Source organism: Struthio camelus, chromosome 26 (genome assembly GCF_040807025.1).
Source record: "Struthio camelus isolate bStrCam1 chromosome 26, bStrCam1.hap1, whole genome shotgun sequence".
NCBI lineage: Eukaryota > Metazoa > Chordata > Aves > Struthioniformes > Struthionidae > Struthio > Struthio camelus.
Window position 1 is genome coordinate 5,190,369 of NC_090967.1, and position 19,185 is coordinate 5,209,553.

Below are 19,185 nucleotides of genomic sequence, written 5' to 3' on the forward strand. Positions count from 1 at the left end.
CGGCCGGGCCTCGTTGCGCCGCTTCCTGCCGGAAGTGCCGGCGCGGGAGGCGGAAGTCGGTCGGTCGGTCCGGAGACGGGGCGGCCCGGGCGGCGGCGGCGCGATGTCGGCCAGCGCCGTCTACGTGCTGGACCTCAAGGGGAAGGTGAGGCCCGGGGCCAGCCGAGGGTTAGACGGGGTGGGAAGGCCTGCGGGGTCCTTCCCCGCGCCGCTGAGGGGGCCTGCGGGGCGCCGCCGGCCTCGGCCCGGCTGCTGCTGGGGCCTGTGGGGGCCGCGGGCCCCTCAGCGCCGGTTTCACTGCTGGGCTGCGAGGGGGGCAGTGGTGGCTTGGGTCTGTCCTGGGCCGTTAGAGACGCTGGGGGGGGGGAGGTTTGCGGCTGTCCCACCTGCCAGCTGGGCTCCTGGGCATCCCGTCTGGGGTAATCACGCTCTGCTGTAACTGGAGGTCGTTTATCTCCTCCGATTTAGGTGCTTTCCCCATCTTAAAAGCTGTTACCAGGGTGTGTGCTGCCATAGGGGGAGAGTGAGTCTAGAAAACATTAATGCATGACTTCTCAATGGAAAACTAGTGCTTGCACTGTAGTCCACAAAGTATTTTGGAGTTGTACCTTGCACGTATAGTCTGCAGAGTGGCTAGGGTGAAACCAACTGATGTCTCTCAAGTTACTTAAAGAGGCTTTCCGAGGATTCGTTTGTGTTGCTTCTGGATGGTAGCATCACCTGTAGAAAGAGAAAAAGATTAAAGGCTTTGTTGTTCTTTGTGTAGGTTCTCATCTGTCGAAATTACCGCGGCGATGTGGACATGTCAGAGGTGGAGCATTTTATGCCAATCCTTATGGAGAAGGAAGAAGAGGGGACGCTTTCTCCTATTCTAGCACACGGAGGAGTTCGTTTTATGTGGATTAAACATAACAACCTATATCGTATCCTTTATATTGCAAGTCATTTACATACGCTGATGTTAATTGCTGATATGTTATTTTCACAGTTTATATCTACATGCAAAGCTAGAGAATAGGTGAAGTTGTATAAGGAAGACTTTATTAAATAAAATGGCTTTATGGCTTAGATAGTGTAGTGTGCACTAGTAGCACAGTGCATAGGAAAGTATTTATATTAATTTTACTCTAATAAACTAAGTCTGAATCTTCTCATCTAACGTGACGAGAGATACTGTTAACTAAATCTTAATGTTTTGGCCAACTGTAATTGCCATACCATAACTTTGAAAATGCACTTGGTAAAAAAATCTTTCGAATGGTAATTTTGAATGCATATTCCTGAACATCCTTTATCAGTTGTTGCAACTTCTAAGAAAAATGCTTGTGTATCACTGGTGTTTTCATTTCTGTATAAAGTAGTTCAGGTGAGTATGAAATTTTAAAACTAACTTCTGCCTATTTTCAATTAAATCTAAATCTGATCTAAATAAAAGTGCGTAGAACTTTCACTCTTTTAAAAAGAGCACTGTGGTAATAGCACTTTTAATTTGTTTTTGGTTATATTATAGAAATGTCTTTCTAATGGCTAATAATAGAACGGGTAGCTGAGTAGGCAAAGGATGTGACACAATGTTGTGAGTAGTCGCGTAAGACCTGAGAACACAGAGGAGGATTAGGAATTTGGTGCGTGCATAGTGTCATAAAATGCAGGTTTTATGTTTGGTTTATCTGTACTTGGCGTGAAAAATACTTTCACTGGAATAAGTATTTTTCATAATAGTCAGAGGTATGCCTAAGATGCTGTAGCTCCCTTTTAAATGAGGTGTGTTTTAGCAAGTATGCATTGTGAATATGCTGTTGTTCCTCAATTAATACCCTCCTCCTTCACTTCCTTTCTCTGACTGTTGTTTCAGGTTTTTTCTGAATATTTTAAGGAGCTGGAAGAAGAGAGCATTCGGGATAATTTTGTTATTATTTATGAGTTATTAGATGAACTTATGGATTTTGGTTATCCACAAACCACTGATAGTAAAATTTTACAAGAGTAAGTAACAGTCTGCCTCACTTTCAGTGACAGATTTCTTAGGTAGCTTTGAGTATTCTGCAACATACAAACCAATGTTTTGGCTTGATCTATTCGCTAAAAAATCAAATACTTCCTAAGATTTAGGTTTGTAGCTTCAAACTTCTTTTATGTAAATCTGACGTTAAAGATGCTTCAAAAGCTGTAAAGTGTAATTTTCATGTTTTCTATCTCCATTATGTGTTTGTAAAGGTATATCACTCAGGAAGGTCACAAACTTGAAACTGGAGCTCCCCGTCCACCTGCCACTGTTACTAATGCTGTTTCATGGAGATCAGAAGGGATAAAATATAGGAAAAATGAGGTGTTCCTGGATGTTATAGAATCTGTTAACCTTCTGGTGGGTACCTTTTTCTTGAACTTTTACTGAGAGTTGTAGTAGTAAGTGTTATAAAGAGCTTACAAGGCCTGCAAGGGTACAATAGAGAGTCAAACTAACTGTGGCTGGGTGCACTGTGATGCTTAAAACAATCTGTGTGTCTTAAGACTGAGTATGCATAAAAGCACCCAGTAGATGAATAGTACTTTACTTGGATGTATCTTGTTTCTGACCAGTCTGAGGCTAGCCTCTGACATGTTCTTTGCTCCTTCTCCTTCCATCTGTCCTCATCACCTCCCTGATTCTACTCCATGACTTCTCAGGAGAAAGAAATCCAAGAAAATTGGGATGGCTGGCGGAGTGTTGTTTGATCTCGTGACATATGACATCAGGGCATTCTGACCTTTCTTTTCCTTGCTCCTCAGGTCAGTGCCAATGGAAATGTATTACGGAGTGAGATTGTTGGATCCATTAAAATGAGAGTCTTTCTCTCAGGAATGCCAGAGCTTCGCCTTGGTTTAAATGACAAAGTTCTCTTTGATAATACAGGCCGTGAGTATTTCAATGATACCTCTGTAATCATCGAGAATGTTGTCTGAATTCTTAGACTTTGAAATGCTTGAGGGTCAGGTGAAAGGATTTGTTCTTAGAAGATAAACTGCTCCCTTTGCCAGTGTAGAAAACCACATCGGGTCTTTTGTGCGACAGTACCATCCAAAAAAAGAATACTCTGGTAAACGTGGTAACTATCAGTGGGCTTTCTCATCTCTTTTCAATGAGACTTCTGTAGTCCTAAAGAACTATAGCAAGCTAGATAAAATACTGGCTAAAGCAGGGGAGATTGTCAGCAGACAACTACTTTGCTGTGTAGCCGGCTGTGAAGAGACTTTGGACGTAATTTTTTGTAGCACCTTGAAACTTTGGCATGTGTATTTTCTGATAGGTGGCAAAAGTAAATCAGTAGAACTGGAAGATGTAAAGTTTCACCAATGTGTTCGTCTCTCTCGCTTTGAAAATGACAGGACGATTTCTTTCATTCCACCTGATGGAGAGTTTGAACTCATGTCATATCGTCTTAATACCCACGTAAGTCTGGATGTTTGGATCTAGATTATAATCTTTTTTTAAGCGCGAACGTTTTAGATTGTAGGTAATGTTGTTGATGGCTTTTCTCTTAGTTTTTGCTCAAATTATGGGCAGTACAGTACTTATCAAGTCAACTGTTAATGGCAAAGCTTTGTGTCCACTCTTTGTGGAGGAAGTAAGAATGGATTTAGACATAACTTGGCAGTAAGTCTCTAAAATAACACTCCTGTGATTTTGAGCTAATTGCGCGATGAATTGTCAGTGCTGCAATTCACTATGTTTGACAAGAGCAGTATTTTGGGCCATTTAATTTATTAGTGTACGTTAGCCATAGCGATAAGGATAGCTTTCACCTTAGAAAAGGAAAAATTCAACCTGTAGAACATCCATAATAAGCAACAATGGCAGGTGACAGCAAATAAAAAGTCATTAAGTTCTCTGCTCCGTGGAGTATTAATTCTTAAAAAGAGTAATTTTGAAATTAGAGTTGTTATTTTTAGGATGTATCATAGTTCAGTCCTTCTTGACTTGAAATATTGAATGTTTTGGAATGAAATTGTTTATTATTAAGGATTATTCTGAGACCTACTTTTTAAGCCTATAATTTTTGTAGTATTTCCGTGTGTGTTTAGCAACACTTTCTTGTTTGTATAAACATTAAAAAAAAAAGTTGGTCGTTTCAGACACTACAGACTGTTTTCTGTGAGTTTCGTGTGCTGAGTGTAACTTTATGGGGAAACAGTGTTTTCCTGACCATGTCAAAGTAAAAACTACAGCGGTCGAGTGTTTTTCACCACCAGGTAAAACCACTGATCTGGATTGAGTCTGTGATTGAAAAACATTCCCACAGCCGCATCGAGTACATGATCAAGGTCAGAAGTTCTAAAATAATTATGCCTAATTTTAGCCTTCTCTCTCATTTGTTTTTGAAGCTTGAGCAGCAGTACGTGCAGTTTTATACAAATACTTAATATTTCTGCGAGATTTGCATCTTTTGCAAATTGCACTTGCAAGATATGATCTCTGCATTATAATCCTGTTTTTTCAGTAGATAGATCACTGATTGGGGTGGAGGGGAGTTGTTTGTTCCAGAGATCTCTGAATCATTTGCGTAATGAAATGGAAATATTTAGAGGGCTGCTTTTCTCACTTTTTTTTTTTTTTAGGCAAAAAGTCAATTTAAGCGTAGATCAACTGCCAACAACGTGGAGATTCACATTCCAGTTCCAAATGATGCGGACTCGCCAAAGTTTAAAACCACAGTTGGTAGTGTCAAATGGGTTCCAGAGAACAGTGAAATTGTCTGGTCCATTAAATCTTTTCCAGTAAGTGTTATTTTTACAGTCTTATCACCTAATAATGTGATAATTATTTAATGTTAATATTTTGTGAAAGTTCAGACTCAGCCTAAAGCAAATTCTAATAATATCAGACAAGTAGTACTGGTCGTCTTTTTTTTTTTTTTTTCCCTTTTTCTTCAGATGAAGAATTGGAACTTGCCCACAGATATGTTAGATACCGTTGTTTATAATAACTTTTTAGGTGGGATAATTTTGCAGAACCAGGTTAGATGGCAGATTTTGAGGGATGTCAGTGTATGGTGTAATCCTTTGGCCTAGATTTAGCAGCAGCTGGTTTAGTTTGTCAGATGGTGCTCCTTAGGCAGTACCGTGAGCAATAATCTCTTTCAAATGCTCGTGGTGGGGAGCACAGTTCTCTGTCGCTATTTCATCAGAATGGTCAGCAATACCAAAAAAACCTAACTTGCTTTGCCATCTTTGAGGCTGAGACTGTTGAAGAAAACGAGTTATGTCTCCAGGCTGGCCTTCACTTGATCTGCAGTTTATAATACTTTGTTATTTTTGAATAGAAACAAGTGCTCACTTTTAAACCCCAGAAAAGAGCTGAAATGATGAGTGGAGTTCAGCAGTTTGAGAACATGCATAGAAAGCCACTTAAATTGTCGGAAGGTTTTTATTAAAAAAAAAAAAAATGTCTTTTTTGGGTAGGGTGGAAAGGAGTATCTGATGAGAGCTCACTTTGGACTTCCAAGTGTTGAAGCTGAAGATAAAGAAGGAAAACCTCCCATTAGTGTCAAGTTTGAGATTCCATATTTCACCACTTCAGGAATCCAGGTTAGTAGGTGAAAACAGAAATACTGGTAGATTAACATGCTAGACTTGTAAGACATAAATTGTTGCAGTTTAGCTTTGTAGCATTGTCTGCCTTGCTGTAAAGCTCCCACCTTACACAAGTTTTTTGGTATACTTAATGTCCTGGTTGTCACTTGTCTCCTGCAAATACTTCCTCCTGCCCCTCATATGAAAGCACCGTGACTCCTTGATGTTTATATTATGACTATGATGGTTCTGGATTTCTCTTGCTTTAGGAGGACTTCCTTTAGAGAGACTGATCAGAGAACTGGCTGTATTATTTCAGATGGAAAGCATGCTGTTAATGCGAGTGGCAGAGTTTTATCCCCGTACTTGCATCTGAAAGTTTTGCGCCTCTTATATTCCTGTTTACCATTGTCCATAAAATACATTTTTGACAAGAAGCATTTTTTTTGTTACTCACTGCTTGGCTGAAGTGAGTCATGTAACTTTTTTTTTCCAGGTCCGCTACTTAAAGATAATTGAGAAGAGCGGCTATCAGGCTCTCCCGTGGGTTCGTTACATTACCCAGAATGGAGGTAAATTGGAAAGCAGTGTAGACTGTAGACATTTCAGTCTCGCGTATTTTGTTTCTGCAGCATATTCCTGCACATTAAAACACACAAAGACCATTTGCCATTATTCCTCAGTAATAAGCTTTACGGTATAGATATGTTTTACATTAATGTATACTGCTTTCTCCAGTCACCTTTCTCACAGTCTTAATGGAAGACCTAGTGGTAGCTCAGTAATGCTGCTCCAAGTATTTTGTATTTAAGCTGGGATTCAATTACTCTTTTATAATACAGTGTTTTTTTTTCTTCACTGCTCACAAGTATCATTCTGCCAGCTTTAAAAGAATAAGACACTGTCAGTACTAAAAGCTGCTAGATCTGCTAGCAAGTAAAAGAAAAGGGTTTTTTTGTGTGCATGCATAGGTTTTTTGTTTTTTACTTAACTCTTCGTTTCAGAAGCATGAGCCTGTTCCCATGGTTATTCTACACAAAAAATCTTTTGTTTAGGTTATTTCTGCTTTTATTTTATCTTGCTTCATCCCAATTTGCTGATCGTAGGCATCAAACGATAATTTTTTTATTATTAATTTTTTTTTGTTTTTACAGACTACCAGCTTCGAACACAGTAAACTCCTTGAAAGCGCCACAGAAGACAAAAATTCAGGCCTCAAATTTGTTTGCAGAAACCTCTGTGGTACTGAGAGCTGTGAATGTTGTTGCCAAGGTCTTGTTTCTACAAACTTGGATTGTGCAGGAGAAAGATTGGAAATTTACTGTTTTCAATAATGTGTTTGAGCATTTGAACCATTAGTATCGATTGTGTGAATATTTATTTCATTCTTAGAACATGCTGATCTTGCTGCTAAATGCTAATTACATTAGGAATAGCAGTTATCTTGAGGAGACAGGAATACAGAATGAGCCTTGAGAATGTCTTGTCAATGCCTTGTCAGTTGTACTCAAAAAGTTTCTGGTATTCATATTTTAGGGTCTTTAAAGACTTTGGCAGCACTGTACTACAAATTAGGGAGATGATTGTGCAATTACATGACTGCTGAACACTTAGTTGTATTTAGCCCAAAGTATTTATTTTTTTTTTTTTCCAGGGCATCTGGGTGCCTTAACTCATTCAAAGCTCTGTTAACTTATAAAGATTTACCGAATACGAGTTAAAACTATCCAAAGTCCAAAAAAAACTGTTTGCGCTTTTTGCATGATTTTAGACCAATTCATCTGAAAGAACAGCTTCAAGTGGTGGGTTTTGTAAACCGTTAAAATTATAGCTGTGTTAAAGACTAAGTTAACAGAAAACAAGAGATCACAAAAGTAAATGTCTATGGGAACATCTCTGTGGAAGCATGATGACTGCTGGTTCAAATCGGTCCAGATGCAAATTGAAGAGTCCCAATACGTTATAAAAACCCTATGCCAATTAAATAATATTTGTTTTTTCTTTTAGTAAAACAAAATTCAAAACTATAATGTGTAAGTAGAAGACCTTAGATTAAGTATTAAAGAGACCAAAACAATTGTGGAGGCGGTGAAATTTGATAGGAAGATAGTGTTGTTTGGGGGGTTGGGTGGGGGGGAGTTTGCCAAAAAATAGTAATACACTCCATCCTCTTCCTGACAATTGATTGTTATTTATGGAGAGGCAGATGGAGATACAGTTACCATTTCTCTTCCAGCTTGCCTTCATGTCCGTTTTTGGGTGAACTGTTCCCTTTTTTGCTCTAGTTCTCTAGAATTTTTTAACTTTATTTGCCCTGAAAGGGATGCTTGCTTTCTCAGTCTCCTCAATTGGTAAACAACTGTTATTATAAGCTTCCTGGCAGAACAATTCAGAATGTTGTACTTAAAGGTGTTTTTTTTGTTTTTTTAACATGCGCTTTCTTTTCTTTTTTTTTTTTTTTTTTTCTTGAGAAGGTAAGATTGGCATGGGTGTATATAGTTTTGATTTCAGAAAAAATTTTAACAATTACCAGTATTTTCTTTATTTTTTTTAGAATGTTTTTGTTTGAATTTAGTATTCCGGACATGCTAAATTTGAACCATTGAAAGCTAAATATATGTCCACAGACCTGATGTAATACATACAGAATGCAAGATTCTTAATGTCTCTTTGTTGAAGAGCCTTGACTCTGCCACAAGGTTGAAAAGATATTTTGGTCATTGTTCCCATTAAATCATTGTAGAATATATATATCTATGTATACAGTATATATTATTAGCAAAAAATCAACTAAATTCCCCTGAGGTGCAGCTTCTATCATGTTAAAAGAAGGTCAGTTTCAGAAAGGACTGACATCTGAAGGTGTCTAAGTAATAACAAGACAGTGGCTGGTTAGATGATGATCGGTGTGGAAATGTGTATTTTGGAGTAAGGTTACTGTATTTATCACATAACAGGCTTGATGTTGAAACAAATTAAATCACCCTGTTCAAGATCTTGGTTCCACTACTCATTTTCATTTGAAAAATTAAGCTTATGACTGGATTAAACATTTTGTATTAAAATTGTAAGTGGTTGACAAATTACTTAATCCATCTGATTGTTCTGTTCTTCAAACTGTTCCTTTTAATTAGTTGCTTGTAAAATGTGACGCTCAGTAGCTTCATTTCTCTTCCTGTTGCAGGTTGTATCTTGAGGACCAGAACAGTATTTTTCGTATATTTTGTAGCAATTTGAGTCTGTTTTGATGATGGGGCATCCAGCCCTACTTGTCCAGGAAGTAATAAAGGGCAGAAAGTCCTCTTTGAATCAACTGCACCTCACTCATTCTTTTGTCACTTTGATCTGCAGCAAGATGTAGCCTCCAATCTTGAGAGTACCTTCGCTTATTGTAATATCAGGCCTGGATAAGTGGAACTTAACTTTATAAAAGCTGAAAGTATTGGTATTCCTGATGTAGTTACCATATATTGAAAAAAAACTTTGCTCTACTAGTAATTGTTCTCAGCAAACTTAGCATGTTTACCATAAAACTAGTATTCATTAACACCCAGTACTTCAGAAAAGAAAAATAACTTAATCCGTTCATTGTTGAAATGTTGGGTCCTTGCCTACTGACACAGGCGTGAAAGCAAACACGAGACATGTAGTATTATTTTACCGCTAGTTTTTGTTCAAGGATAACTTGGCGGGGGGGGGGGGGGGGGGACCAAATATCAAGTTTTGTTCTTAGAGCAACTGCAAAATCTTTTTGTCTTGGTGGCTTCAGCTCTCCCCTTAACATGGGAAATAATTACATTTGACGATCTGCCAGTATATTACAGATGTGCCTAATATAGATTGCTCTTTAACCAAGAGAATTTGCATAATTCAAATAAGCAGCATCTCGTGTGCATTTCCAACTCAGTGTGGTTTCACAGAGTTGTTTTAAATTCCAGGTAACACTGACATTGAAAGACTGAACTCCCCATGGTCAAGTGGCTCTAAGAAAACTCTGCGTTTGTGTCTGTTACCAAGCCAAAAGTGTCTGAATATTCTGCACGATCTGCTTTTCGTAATAAGCCATGAAGTACATTTTTCTCCGTGAACTTCAGTGCATTTGCTACCTTCTGTTTCAAGAGCAGCGAGCGCGTGGAAGCATTTCCCCCTCCACGCACCCCTCTCCTGGCCTGCAAAATTGCAACCTCATCTAGCTATCGCTTCAGCTGATGCCTGATGAGATAGCTGTTCCTCAGGGTGCTTCTAATCCGCAGCAGCACTCCTCCGCTGGAGTGACAAGGTAGTTTTATTTCCTGCAGTGGCATGTATGTGTAACTTGCTTTCTTAGAATAGAAGGTTGCAACAAAGTAGTAGGTGTGTGTTTCGCTCTCTCTCTTTCCCCACACATCTTATCTACCCCCCCCCCCCCGGCCAGCTCTACCAGTAGATGGCATTCTGAGCACACTCTATGTTGCAGCTGGTTCTGAGGACATCTGTTCCCATTAATTATAAGAAATAGTCTCATGCACGCCAGTAGCATGCTTATGTACTTTTTGATTTGGAAGGCGTGTAGCTGTTTATTGCTTCTGAGTTTGGGGGGTTCGGTAACCTGCTCTTCAACATGGTTTGACTGCTCTCTGTAAATGCCCTTACCATAACTTCTTTCTGATGTTACTTTTATATATGTGTTAATCCAAGGGCATCAGCCCAAGGGAATAGCTGCAGGGATATGCAGTGCTGCAGAAGCAGCTACTCCCGAGTTGTACGCAGTCGGTGCTGGACCTAAAGCTACAACTGCTTCGCAACCGTAACTAGTTCAGCAAGGCTGAATGTTGGCATGGGGCTGCCACCTCCAAACCGGTCACAAAGTCAAGACCCATCAGGTGGTCCAAAAGTTCCTGTCTGATCTAAACTCTTATTCACAGCTTAAGAGAGTCCCTTTTTTCACTTGATTAGAGAAAACTGGTTGTGTTTAAAAACAACAAAGCGAGAACCTACCTCCCCACCAAATATAACAGCTGCGTCAGCAAAGCGTCATTCGACCTCTGTCTTCCAGCTGGGGGGAGTGTTTTATTGTTTTTCTTCTATATCTTTGTGCTCTTCCTTCCTTATTGCCATCCTTTTATGCCTGCATACTGTCTGGGCTGCTTGTATGTGCTTCCTGACCCTGATCTAAGCTGGTTTTGTCTCTCAAATATTCTGAGAGAGACAACGAGGCTTTATCGGTGGTGGGTTTGTCTCAGGTTAACAGATTGCACCTGCTTGTTTCTGGCTTTATATTCTGGGAGAAGAAACGGGCTAAACTTTGGCACCTCCAGCTTTGCCGGGTGCCAAAGGCAGGATGTTGCAATCCCGTTCAGTTTTTTGCTCTGCGGTTGACACCCACTGCTGTTTGTAATTGCAGCAGGCCTGGCTCGGGGAGGGTCGACGGCCTCGCAGAAGCTAGCGTGAGAGCGAGCAAAGTTAAGGGACAATATGAGCAGTCCGAGTTGTTACAGTAATTAATTGTCACATTTCAGTAGAACAAGGAGTTGTACTGAAATCGTGAACTATCGTAAACCTCTTTCCACTGAACCGTGTGCAAGCGGGAGTGTTATAAAAGTCGCTCCCTCCCTATGCAGAGCTAAAACTCGTTTCGCTTGTAGTGAGGGCATGTTGCCTTGACTCAGCACCTGTGAACCCGCAGGGTCTGGGTTAGTCCCATCTTTTGTTGGAGTCGGATGCGAGAGGTTCCCGCTGGCAGTGAATCGCTTTGTTTCTCCTAGCAAGCGTGTTAGTGCAAGGCTCTGGGTAGTGACATGCTTCCTCCCTTCCCGGGGCAGGTGAACGTGGATGTGACGCTTTGATCCCGTTGGCTTTGGCAGCGCGAGTGGTGCGCGCGGAGCCCGGCCAGCTCTGGGTGTGGGCTCGTTCCCTAGTAATGATTTTCAGCAGGACCATTTCTCTGGGCAACAACGTGTTCAGCTGTGTTCATTTCTCCCCAGTTCCTAAACATAAAAAAACTCGATGTGTTTTTAAAGATAGGAATTGAAGCTTAAATTTGATTTCTCTGTTCGTTCTGAAAACGAAAGCTTCTTAGTTTTCCTTGAGCACGTTCTGGGCTAAGTTCCCAGGAACTTGCTGTAAAAAGACACCTGAAATTTAGATCTTCAAAACCCCTGCGAAATCAATGCCATCACACAGGGAGATTAAAGCCACTTCTCCCACTTCAACCGTTCGGCCACTTTGTGGTTGGCAGACTGGCTGAACCAGAGGAGTTGGGCTTATGATAATTTTTTACTTAATATCAGAAATGATATTAAGTATTATTAAGTATCATTAAGTATCAGAAATGATATTAAGTCAAAGTCTTAAGATATTAAGACTTTTTTTTCTCCTTCCTCCTCTCCCGTCGCACACTGTTCCCCCTTCAAGCGGCCACGATTTCTTTATGCTCGTTCTGGTCTTGTTGACTTCTCCCCCAGCAGTTGCAGAGTCGCGCTGATGCAACTTCGTTGTGTTGGCCGTGGACTTAGTAGGTTGCTGTTCTCAAAATATTACAGACCTGCGTGGCAAAAGCCTCCACGTTCACTTGCAGGCTGCTGGTCAAACAAATAAGCAGAAATAGGCCTGAACCAAACCCCTGGATCTGAATAATCAGAAATGTGAAGAGCGAGTCGCTCCCAAAGTCAGCGTGCTGGGCCACGGCCCGTTCCAGGGAAAGTTTTGTAGGCTTAGTTCAAATCTTGGCTGTGGATTTGTACCTTGGATCAAAGTTTTCTTGCAGGCCCTTCTCCAATATAAAGCAAAGAAATGTAAAACAACAAATAGCTAGTGAAATCCAAACACGATCTGCTCTATGTTATGCTACAAAAATGAATGAACTCTGCCTCCCACCCTCTCCCACTGTGCCTTTCTGTGAATAAGCACCGCTAAAAGGAAACTATCGCAAGACCCAAGAACGGAGCAAGGGAAAACGCTGACTGCTTTTACCTCTGCTCTTCCAGTCGGGCAGGTACAGGTTAACGCAGGCTGGGGTGCTCTAAGAAACGCTAAAGCCCAAATATTTAATTAGAAGGCTTTAAAATGTTTTTCCATTAAGTTAAAAAAGAAATCTGAAACTCTCCTTAAGGAACAGCCACGACCTAATCTGAGACTTTCCTAGGCCAGCTCAAGCACTGTGGTTTCTGTACCGTAGATTTTGAAGACGAAAAGGAGAACGTTCAGGGACATGGAGCAGACTGGGCTGCATCCATAAAGGAACTGGCTATTTAGGAATCTTCACGCCACTGGGTTAGAAGCTGGGAGGACAAATCTGACGCTGGCTTTTTGCACTGTGTGCTTTGGTTAAAGAGCTGGTAGAAGTTGCTGGTGCCTAGCTGCGTTCAGACCAGGCTGCTGTTGGGGCTGCGGCAGGGCGGGAGCCTGAGGCTCCCCCTGAGCCCACGGACAAAGGCTTCGGGTTGCTTCTTGCACCAAGATTTAGGTGGTTTTGGAGGTGCCCAGGGACGTTGTCAGGGCTTTGCAAGTGGTCTGATAAATATCAGTTGGGTGTCCAGCGTCGGGCAGAAGAGCTCAACCGAGATAGAAAGAGGTGACATAATACCCAAATCTGTTTGCAGTTTTATATTTTTGAGAAGCTCTTCCTGAGAGATCCCGGCTCCTTGCCTACGGCTGCTGCCATACGCTGGTGGACAAGCTGCAGAGATGCAACAGAACTATAAAGACAAAGAATTTGAAGAGACTTCAGAATAGAAGTTGGAAAGAAGGTGCAGGGGAAAAGGCACGAATGAGGGCTCTGAATAAATGTCAGCGGTATGGACAGGTGATGAGGGGGAGGAGGGCAACCCTCCAACATCAAAACAGTCTATTATAAAGTTGAAACGGAACAAGTTTAAAATTGATACCAAAAAAACCAACCAAACAAGCAAATTTCATTTTCCAGTGTAAAATTCCTCTTTTTCATTGGCTTTGTTTCAAAAAGGGCTTATTGGCGAAATGCTGCCCGATTTGGGAGCTGGGACCCCTTTGTTCACGCAGCGGAGCGCTCCCCTACGTCCTGGCCATCTCAATGAGTTCCCGGCCGAGCGCAGGCGAGCGGCTGCCGAACGAGTGTTTATTTTCCTTCGGGCTTATTTATTAAAACCCAAAGCACAAGACGGAGCCCTTCGACGTGTTGTGAACTCTACAATTGTTAAAGTTTCCGAGAGGTCACAAGGGTCCCAGATAACATTAGCAGCTAAGTGCTATGTTGTCCTTTTGCGTTATCAACAGGAAACATCTTTAACAGCACAGGAACTACAGCTTTGTAATTGGCCTGGTGCAAGAACATGACAGCATTTTCTCATCCTATCAGGACTCGGATATTTTGGGAGCTGGTATATAAAGCGCGCAGCACACACTGTCTTTTGGACATTGGGAACAGGTTCATGTGAGAAAGCAGTGTGCTTTGCTATTTTAGTAGTTGCTATAGTTGCAGCATGAATGCTTTTTCTTGCCCTGCATGGCTCAGGGTGATATTTCGTTACAGTCCCTATGTATATTTTTTTATTAGTTGAGTGCAGATGGGCATATTTGAAGCAATTAACACGGCACTATAAGCCTTGTAAAGGAGCCTTCAGCAAATAAACGACGACTCCATAAATCATAAAGAAAAAAAAAAAAAAAGAAATGGAGGCCTTGTTTAGCTTTCATTACATGCTCACAGGCGCCTACGGGGCAGCACTGAACTCCGGCCAAGCAAATTTCGCGTTTCGCTAGATGATAAAACCTTACGCTGGGGCGCTGCTCCTTGCCCCGGATGAGCCATGCGCTGAAAGGAGCAGCCCTTCGGCCGCCCGCGGTGCTGGCAAAGTGCAGCAACATCCATAACTAGCGTTAGATCAGAGCAAACGACGCTTAAACGCAGCTGTAAAGAGCAGAGTTGGACGGCGCCCAGTATCGCAATGACTGTCCCGCGCAGCGTTACAGCAGCCTCGTTACAGCAAAGCTCCTCTGGACCGTCGGATAAAACGGCAGTGGGTTTTTTCCATAGCTGCCGGCGCTGTTTTGATCCGGAGTAACTAACCGCTGAAAAGGAAAAGCGGCAGCAGCGTGACCCCAGCCCAGTGAGGGCCCAGAACTGGTCCTAAAAGGTGTATGTGTATAATCAAAGTATGATATAATCCAGAATTCTGTTTTACTCCTCCCTAACAGTCAGTTCTATACAACCTTTACCGCGCTAATCCACGGCTCTTTCATTTAGGGAGTCCCCAAAAACCAGACTTTCTGCCTGGCCGCTCCTACTACGCAATTTTTCTTTGCCGTCCCTCGGCGTCGTTCCTATGAAGCGAGCTCGTCGGGAGACGGGTGACGGGATCCTCGCGCAGCGGCGCGACCCCCGTCGGCCCCGGTTTCGGCGTAAAGCGGAGCCCCGTGACGGCGGCGTTTAAACTGAAAAAAAAAAAAGCCAAAAGATTTATTTTTGTTTAAAAAGCTCATTTTGAAGCCGGCTTGCTTTTTTTCGCCAGCGTTAGGATGAACGCGACTCGGCTCCCCGTTAAATAATAAAGTGCCGTTCCCGCCCTGGGCCGCTTCCCCTCTCTTTGCAGCACGAAGCAGCCGGGGCCGCGCAGGAGGCAGAGGAGGCGCCAGCCTTCCTCGCTTGCCTGCCGTAGAAACGCCTTTCGGGGCCAAAACAACACGCACGTTATTTTTGCCTTCGGCCACGCTCGTTCACGAAACGCCCGCGCCACGAGCTCGGTCGGCAGCAAACCACGCGCCCCCTTTGCCGCCTTTCATGTGCCGGCGGCGGGGAGCTCGGCGCGGGCGCCCTGCCTTCGGCTCGGCGGTTCTCGGAAGAGCGTGACTCAGCCCGGCGCCCTGCCGCGGGGGGCACAAACAGCGCGTTTGCTGTGAACCGCTACAAAACAGCGCCTTTATCTGCCCCCCTCCATCGCGATGGGCCCCATAGGGGCTCTGAACAGCAGCGCTCGCGGGTACCGAAATCCCGCTCCCCGGCTTGTTTACTGTAAGGCCTTTTTTTAAATTTTTTTAATTATTTTTTTAAAAGCTCGGCCTGACCTCGCGTGGTATTATAAATGTAATCGCTGCAGTCTCCACCCAGGGCGGCCGGGGGGGGCGAGGGTGGGATTCTGCTTCGGCGCTGAGTCGCGATTCCCGGCCGCTTGTTGGAAAGTGCAAAAACGCCGAGCGGGTCGGGGCTGCCGGCGCAAAACAAAGCCTGTTAGAGGCAATGAGCTGGGGGCGTGCTCAGCGGAGCCCCGGCGGAGGAGGCACCGGGTGCAACGAAGAACTTGGGGCGGGGGGGGAGAAGAAAAACCATCCCCACTGGACCAAGAGGCGGTGGGGCCCAGGCCTGCGCGGCCGCCTTTCGAGGGCTGGGGCAGGGTTTGGCGGGTGGTTTAATTGCTGATTAATCAGCACCTGTGGCTTGGTGGGGCCGTGCTGAGTTAGTGAAGGTTTCTGCTGTATTTGCATATCCGTGATTGGTTTGGGTTTTTCTTTTTTTTCTTTTTTTTTCCTTTTCCTTTCTTTCTTCTTTCTCTCCCAAGCCGCTGCGAGGCACAGGTCGAGTAGGAACCAGAAGTCTGGTTTATTTTTCCATCCTCCCCCCGCCCCAGAATATTAAATGATTCCTATTAATGATCATATTAAATGATTTAATCCCAAAGAACTCCAGCATGGTTAAATACCTTCTTTGGGAACAGACGGCAGTCGATAGGTTCAAGAGAAGACTGCGGTCTTGCTTTAACGCACCTCTCAAAGAAAATCCTTGCTTTTATATATATATATTTATGTATATGTGCATGTACGTGTAAATTGTGTGTATAAAATGTATGAATGTGTATAATGTGTTTATATACACCATGTATATATAACGGATAATGTATATATAACATATAATGTAATGTGTATGTAATGTGTGCATGTATGTAAATATGCATTGTGTATAATAAATATAAAATTGTGTGCATATATGATTTTATACACACACTCATATTTATGTGTGTGTGTGTGTGTATATATATATAATTTATATATAAAATTTTATCAGCACGAACTGACTTAACTGTGTTTGCTCTAAAAAGGAGGGCTCCATAAAAGCCGAGTTACTGCCGCTAATATTAACCGTCGCAGCACGCCGTCCTTCCCGCGCGCGACACGAGGAACCAGCCCGCTCCGACGGCCGACGCCGGCGGCCGCCTGCGTGCCTCCCTGCTGCAGCGCCCTGACCGCCGGGCGGGAAACGACTTGGGGCTGGAAACGACGGCAGCGGGGGGAAAAAGCCGGCACGTGGCTCCGAGTTTTTCTGCAGGTGGCTTCAGTTTCCCAACGGCTTGTGTCCTTCGCCGCGGGGCGCGCGGCTTTGCCGAGCTGCTGGAGCTACGAGCGGGGCTTCAGCCGGACGCGGCGTCCCGCCTCCTGCCTCCGCTCGCCCCGTCGGCACGAGGAACGCAGCCGACCCGCAGGTTTCCCTGGGGTCGTTTTCCGCGCGGGGCGGCTTCTCGCCCGGTTTCTCCTCCGCGCCGGGCCCTCCTTAATGCGCTTCATATGTCGAGCCATTTCCCTTCGCAGGCAGCCGTCCTTCCCAAATTCCTTACATTTTAGATTATATATCCTTGTTTTTGATCTTTTGCCTTTAAAAAAATATATATGCTTTCATTTGGAGCTTAATAGTGAGGGCTCAGTGCATCTGCCAGAGCTGCTGGCACGGCCGGCGTCCTGCAGGAGCAATTACTTTCCAGCAAGTCTCTAAAATTGCTTATTTACTTTCGCTTGTACGCCAAAAATACTTAAAAAAAAAAAAAAAAATCAGGGCAGTTTTTTCCAGTTACACAATCACCAGAAATATCTTGAATCCATATGCTTCCACTGTGGTTCAATCCCCCGATCTGAAAATAAGTCAAAACAATTTATGAAATACGGTACGAAAAAGAGCGCTCGGTCCCAGAGGGAAGGCTTCAACCGCCTCGCCGGGTCACCGAGAGCCACCGAACGAACCCAGTTCGCCTATTGTAACACTGATCTAGTGCAAGCACAGGCTTAAAAAAAATACTAACCTCTTCTTCAGCAATCCTGGCGGGGAAAAAAAAAAAAATCGGCTCGTCAGCCCTCGCCATGGCCAGGCCACGCGTATGGCCACAAAGGTCCCGAAACGCTTGGCAGCTTGAGCGACCCAATCACCTGCCTTCCTCAAGCAGCTCTTAAATTGTCTTTTAAGTCGCGACGGTTTGCAGGGGTGTAATGGAGAGCAGCGCGGGGCCGTGCATAGTTTGCATACCGCTTAGTTAGGCAAGTCCAATTTCTGGGGGGAAAAAAAAAAAATTTTATACGAGCATCATGATGCAGTTGAGGAGTAACTGGCAAAAAAAATAAAAAAAAAAAAACAGAACAAAACCAGAAGTATTGGCTTGGTAATTTTAAGCGCGTGTTCGCAAATGAAAGCAAGCATTGTGTGCACTGACATTGGCCGGAATGGCCTCGCGCTGTCTCAGACGTAACGAAGACCTGAGCTCTTAATTTGTAGGTTTACAGTTTACTAGAACTTGTATTTTTATTTTTTTATTTTTATATAAGGCATCTAGACTTTAAATGATATTGCAAGTAGAAATAGCATGATAAACCTTCAAAGCTGAAATAAAAAAGAACCTGTGTTTTAACTTAGCGGCGAGTATTTATACAGCCGGCACCATTTAGTCCGGCATGTTTGAATGAGTGCAAGTCTGTGGTCGCAGTTGTGTATAAAAATATTGTAGCCTGCTCCTGCTTTAGGAACTAAACTTCAGTTCCCAATAGCTCCCTCTGTAATTCTCTTTCCAAATAAAAGGAAGAACTATTCCTGGCTCGTAACGGTGTATTTCTGTGGCTTCTTGCACTATAATGAAGGCAGTCTGGAATGTTAAAAATTACATACTCCGTGCCAGTGCTTAACCCAGGGTAATTTAGGCTTGAAATGTTTTGAAGTTTACATTTTGAGTCTGTTATTGTACAACTTTTTAATTAAAATGTTGCTGTAGTCCAGATCACTAATGCTCCTTGCTCAGAGCTCCATTAACATCCATCCTAAAACCGCTACTTCAGGAGTTTGATAATTTTGGGATAGAGGGCCAAGTCCATCTGCTTGGAAAATTATTTGGTTTCTATTTGGCTGCTTCTAATTGTAGCAATTCAAAGACATCTTTGATATTCAGCGGAGTCCAGCAACGGAAACATCAGCTCTCGGTCTGTAAATGCTGCAGGGCTTGTCTCTGCTGCGGACTAAATCTTGATGCCGTGCAAGAAATCATCTGCTGAGGTTATCCCGGTTGAATGGGGTTGGTACATTCCTCTGTGCCTTACAGAGGCGCTATGAGCCATGGACTCATCTCGATGGCGCATTTTTCTAATTTATTCGGTAGCGTTTCAGTGGGAAAACGGCCTCAGGGGGCGGCTAGACACCACCGCACACAATAGCGGCCGTTGTAGGACGCAGGCATCTATGCTCCCGAAATACGCCTTGCACGTTGGCATCCTAGATGTGAGCAGGACGGTAACTTGGCTTTTGCCCTCAGCTTAAATTAAAAAGATCCTCTGGTTCTGCGTGTGAACAGAGGGAATTTGGTCCGGTATCAGTGAGAGAGACAAAACCTGAACATCATATGCCTTTTTTTTCTTTCCCTCTCAAAGACAATACCA

General features: G+C 43.2%; 1 protein-coding gene and 1 long non-coding RNA gene across 8 annotated transcripts in view; one reads left to right on the forward strand and one right to left on the reverse strand.

Moving 5' to 3' along the window:
• AP1M1 (adaptor related protein complex 1 subunit mu 1) lies at positions 1-8,863 on the forward strand. The gene is made up of 12 exons (XM_068920067.1): positions 1-145; positions 767-923; positions 1,299-1,366; positions 1,856-1,986; positions 2,218-2,365; positions 2,770-2,896; positions 3,288-3,430; positions 4,231-4,302; positions 4,597-4,755; positions 5,440-5,565; positions 6,047-6,122; positions 6,705-8,863. The coding sequence occupies exons 1-12, from the start codon at positions 104-106 to the stop codon at positions 6,725-6,727; spliced, it is 1,272 nt and encodes a 423-aa protein (XP_068776168.1). The 5' UTR covers positions 1-103; the 3' UTR covers positions 6,728-8,863.
• Positions 7,930-19,185, reverse strand: part of LOC138062351 (uncharacterized) — a 24,019-nt gene continuing 12,763 nt past the window's right edge. For 4 of the 7 annotated variants that reach the window (XR_011136404.1, XR_011136403.1, XR_011136405.1 and 1 more), the window contains one exon: positions 7,930-17,815. This is a non-coding gene — a long non-coding RNA (uncharacterized lncRNA). The remainder of the gene's footprint in view (positions 17,816-19,185) is intronic. The other 3 variants (XR_011136406.1, XR_011136408.1, XR_011136407.1) reach the window with 3 other exon arrangements.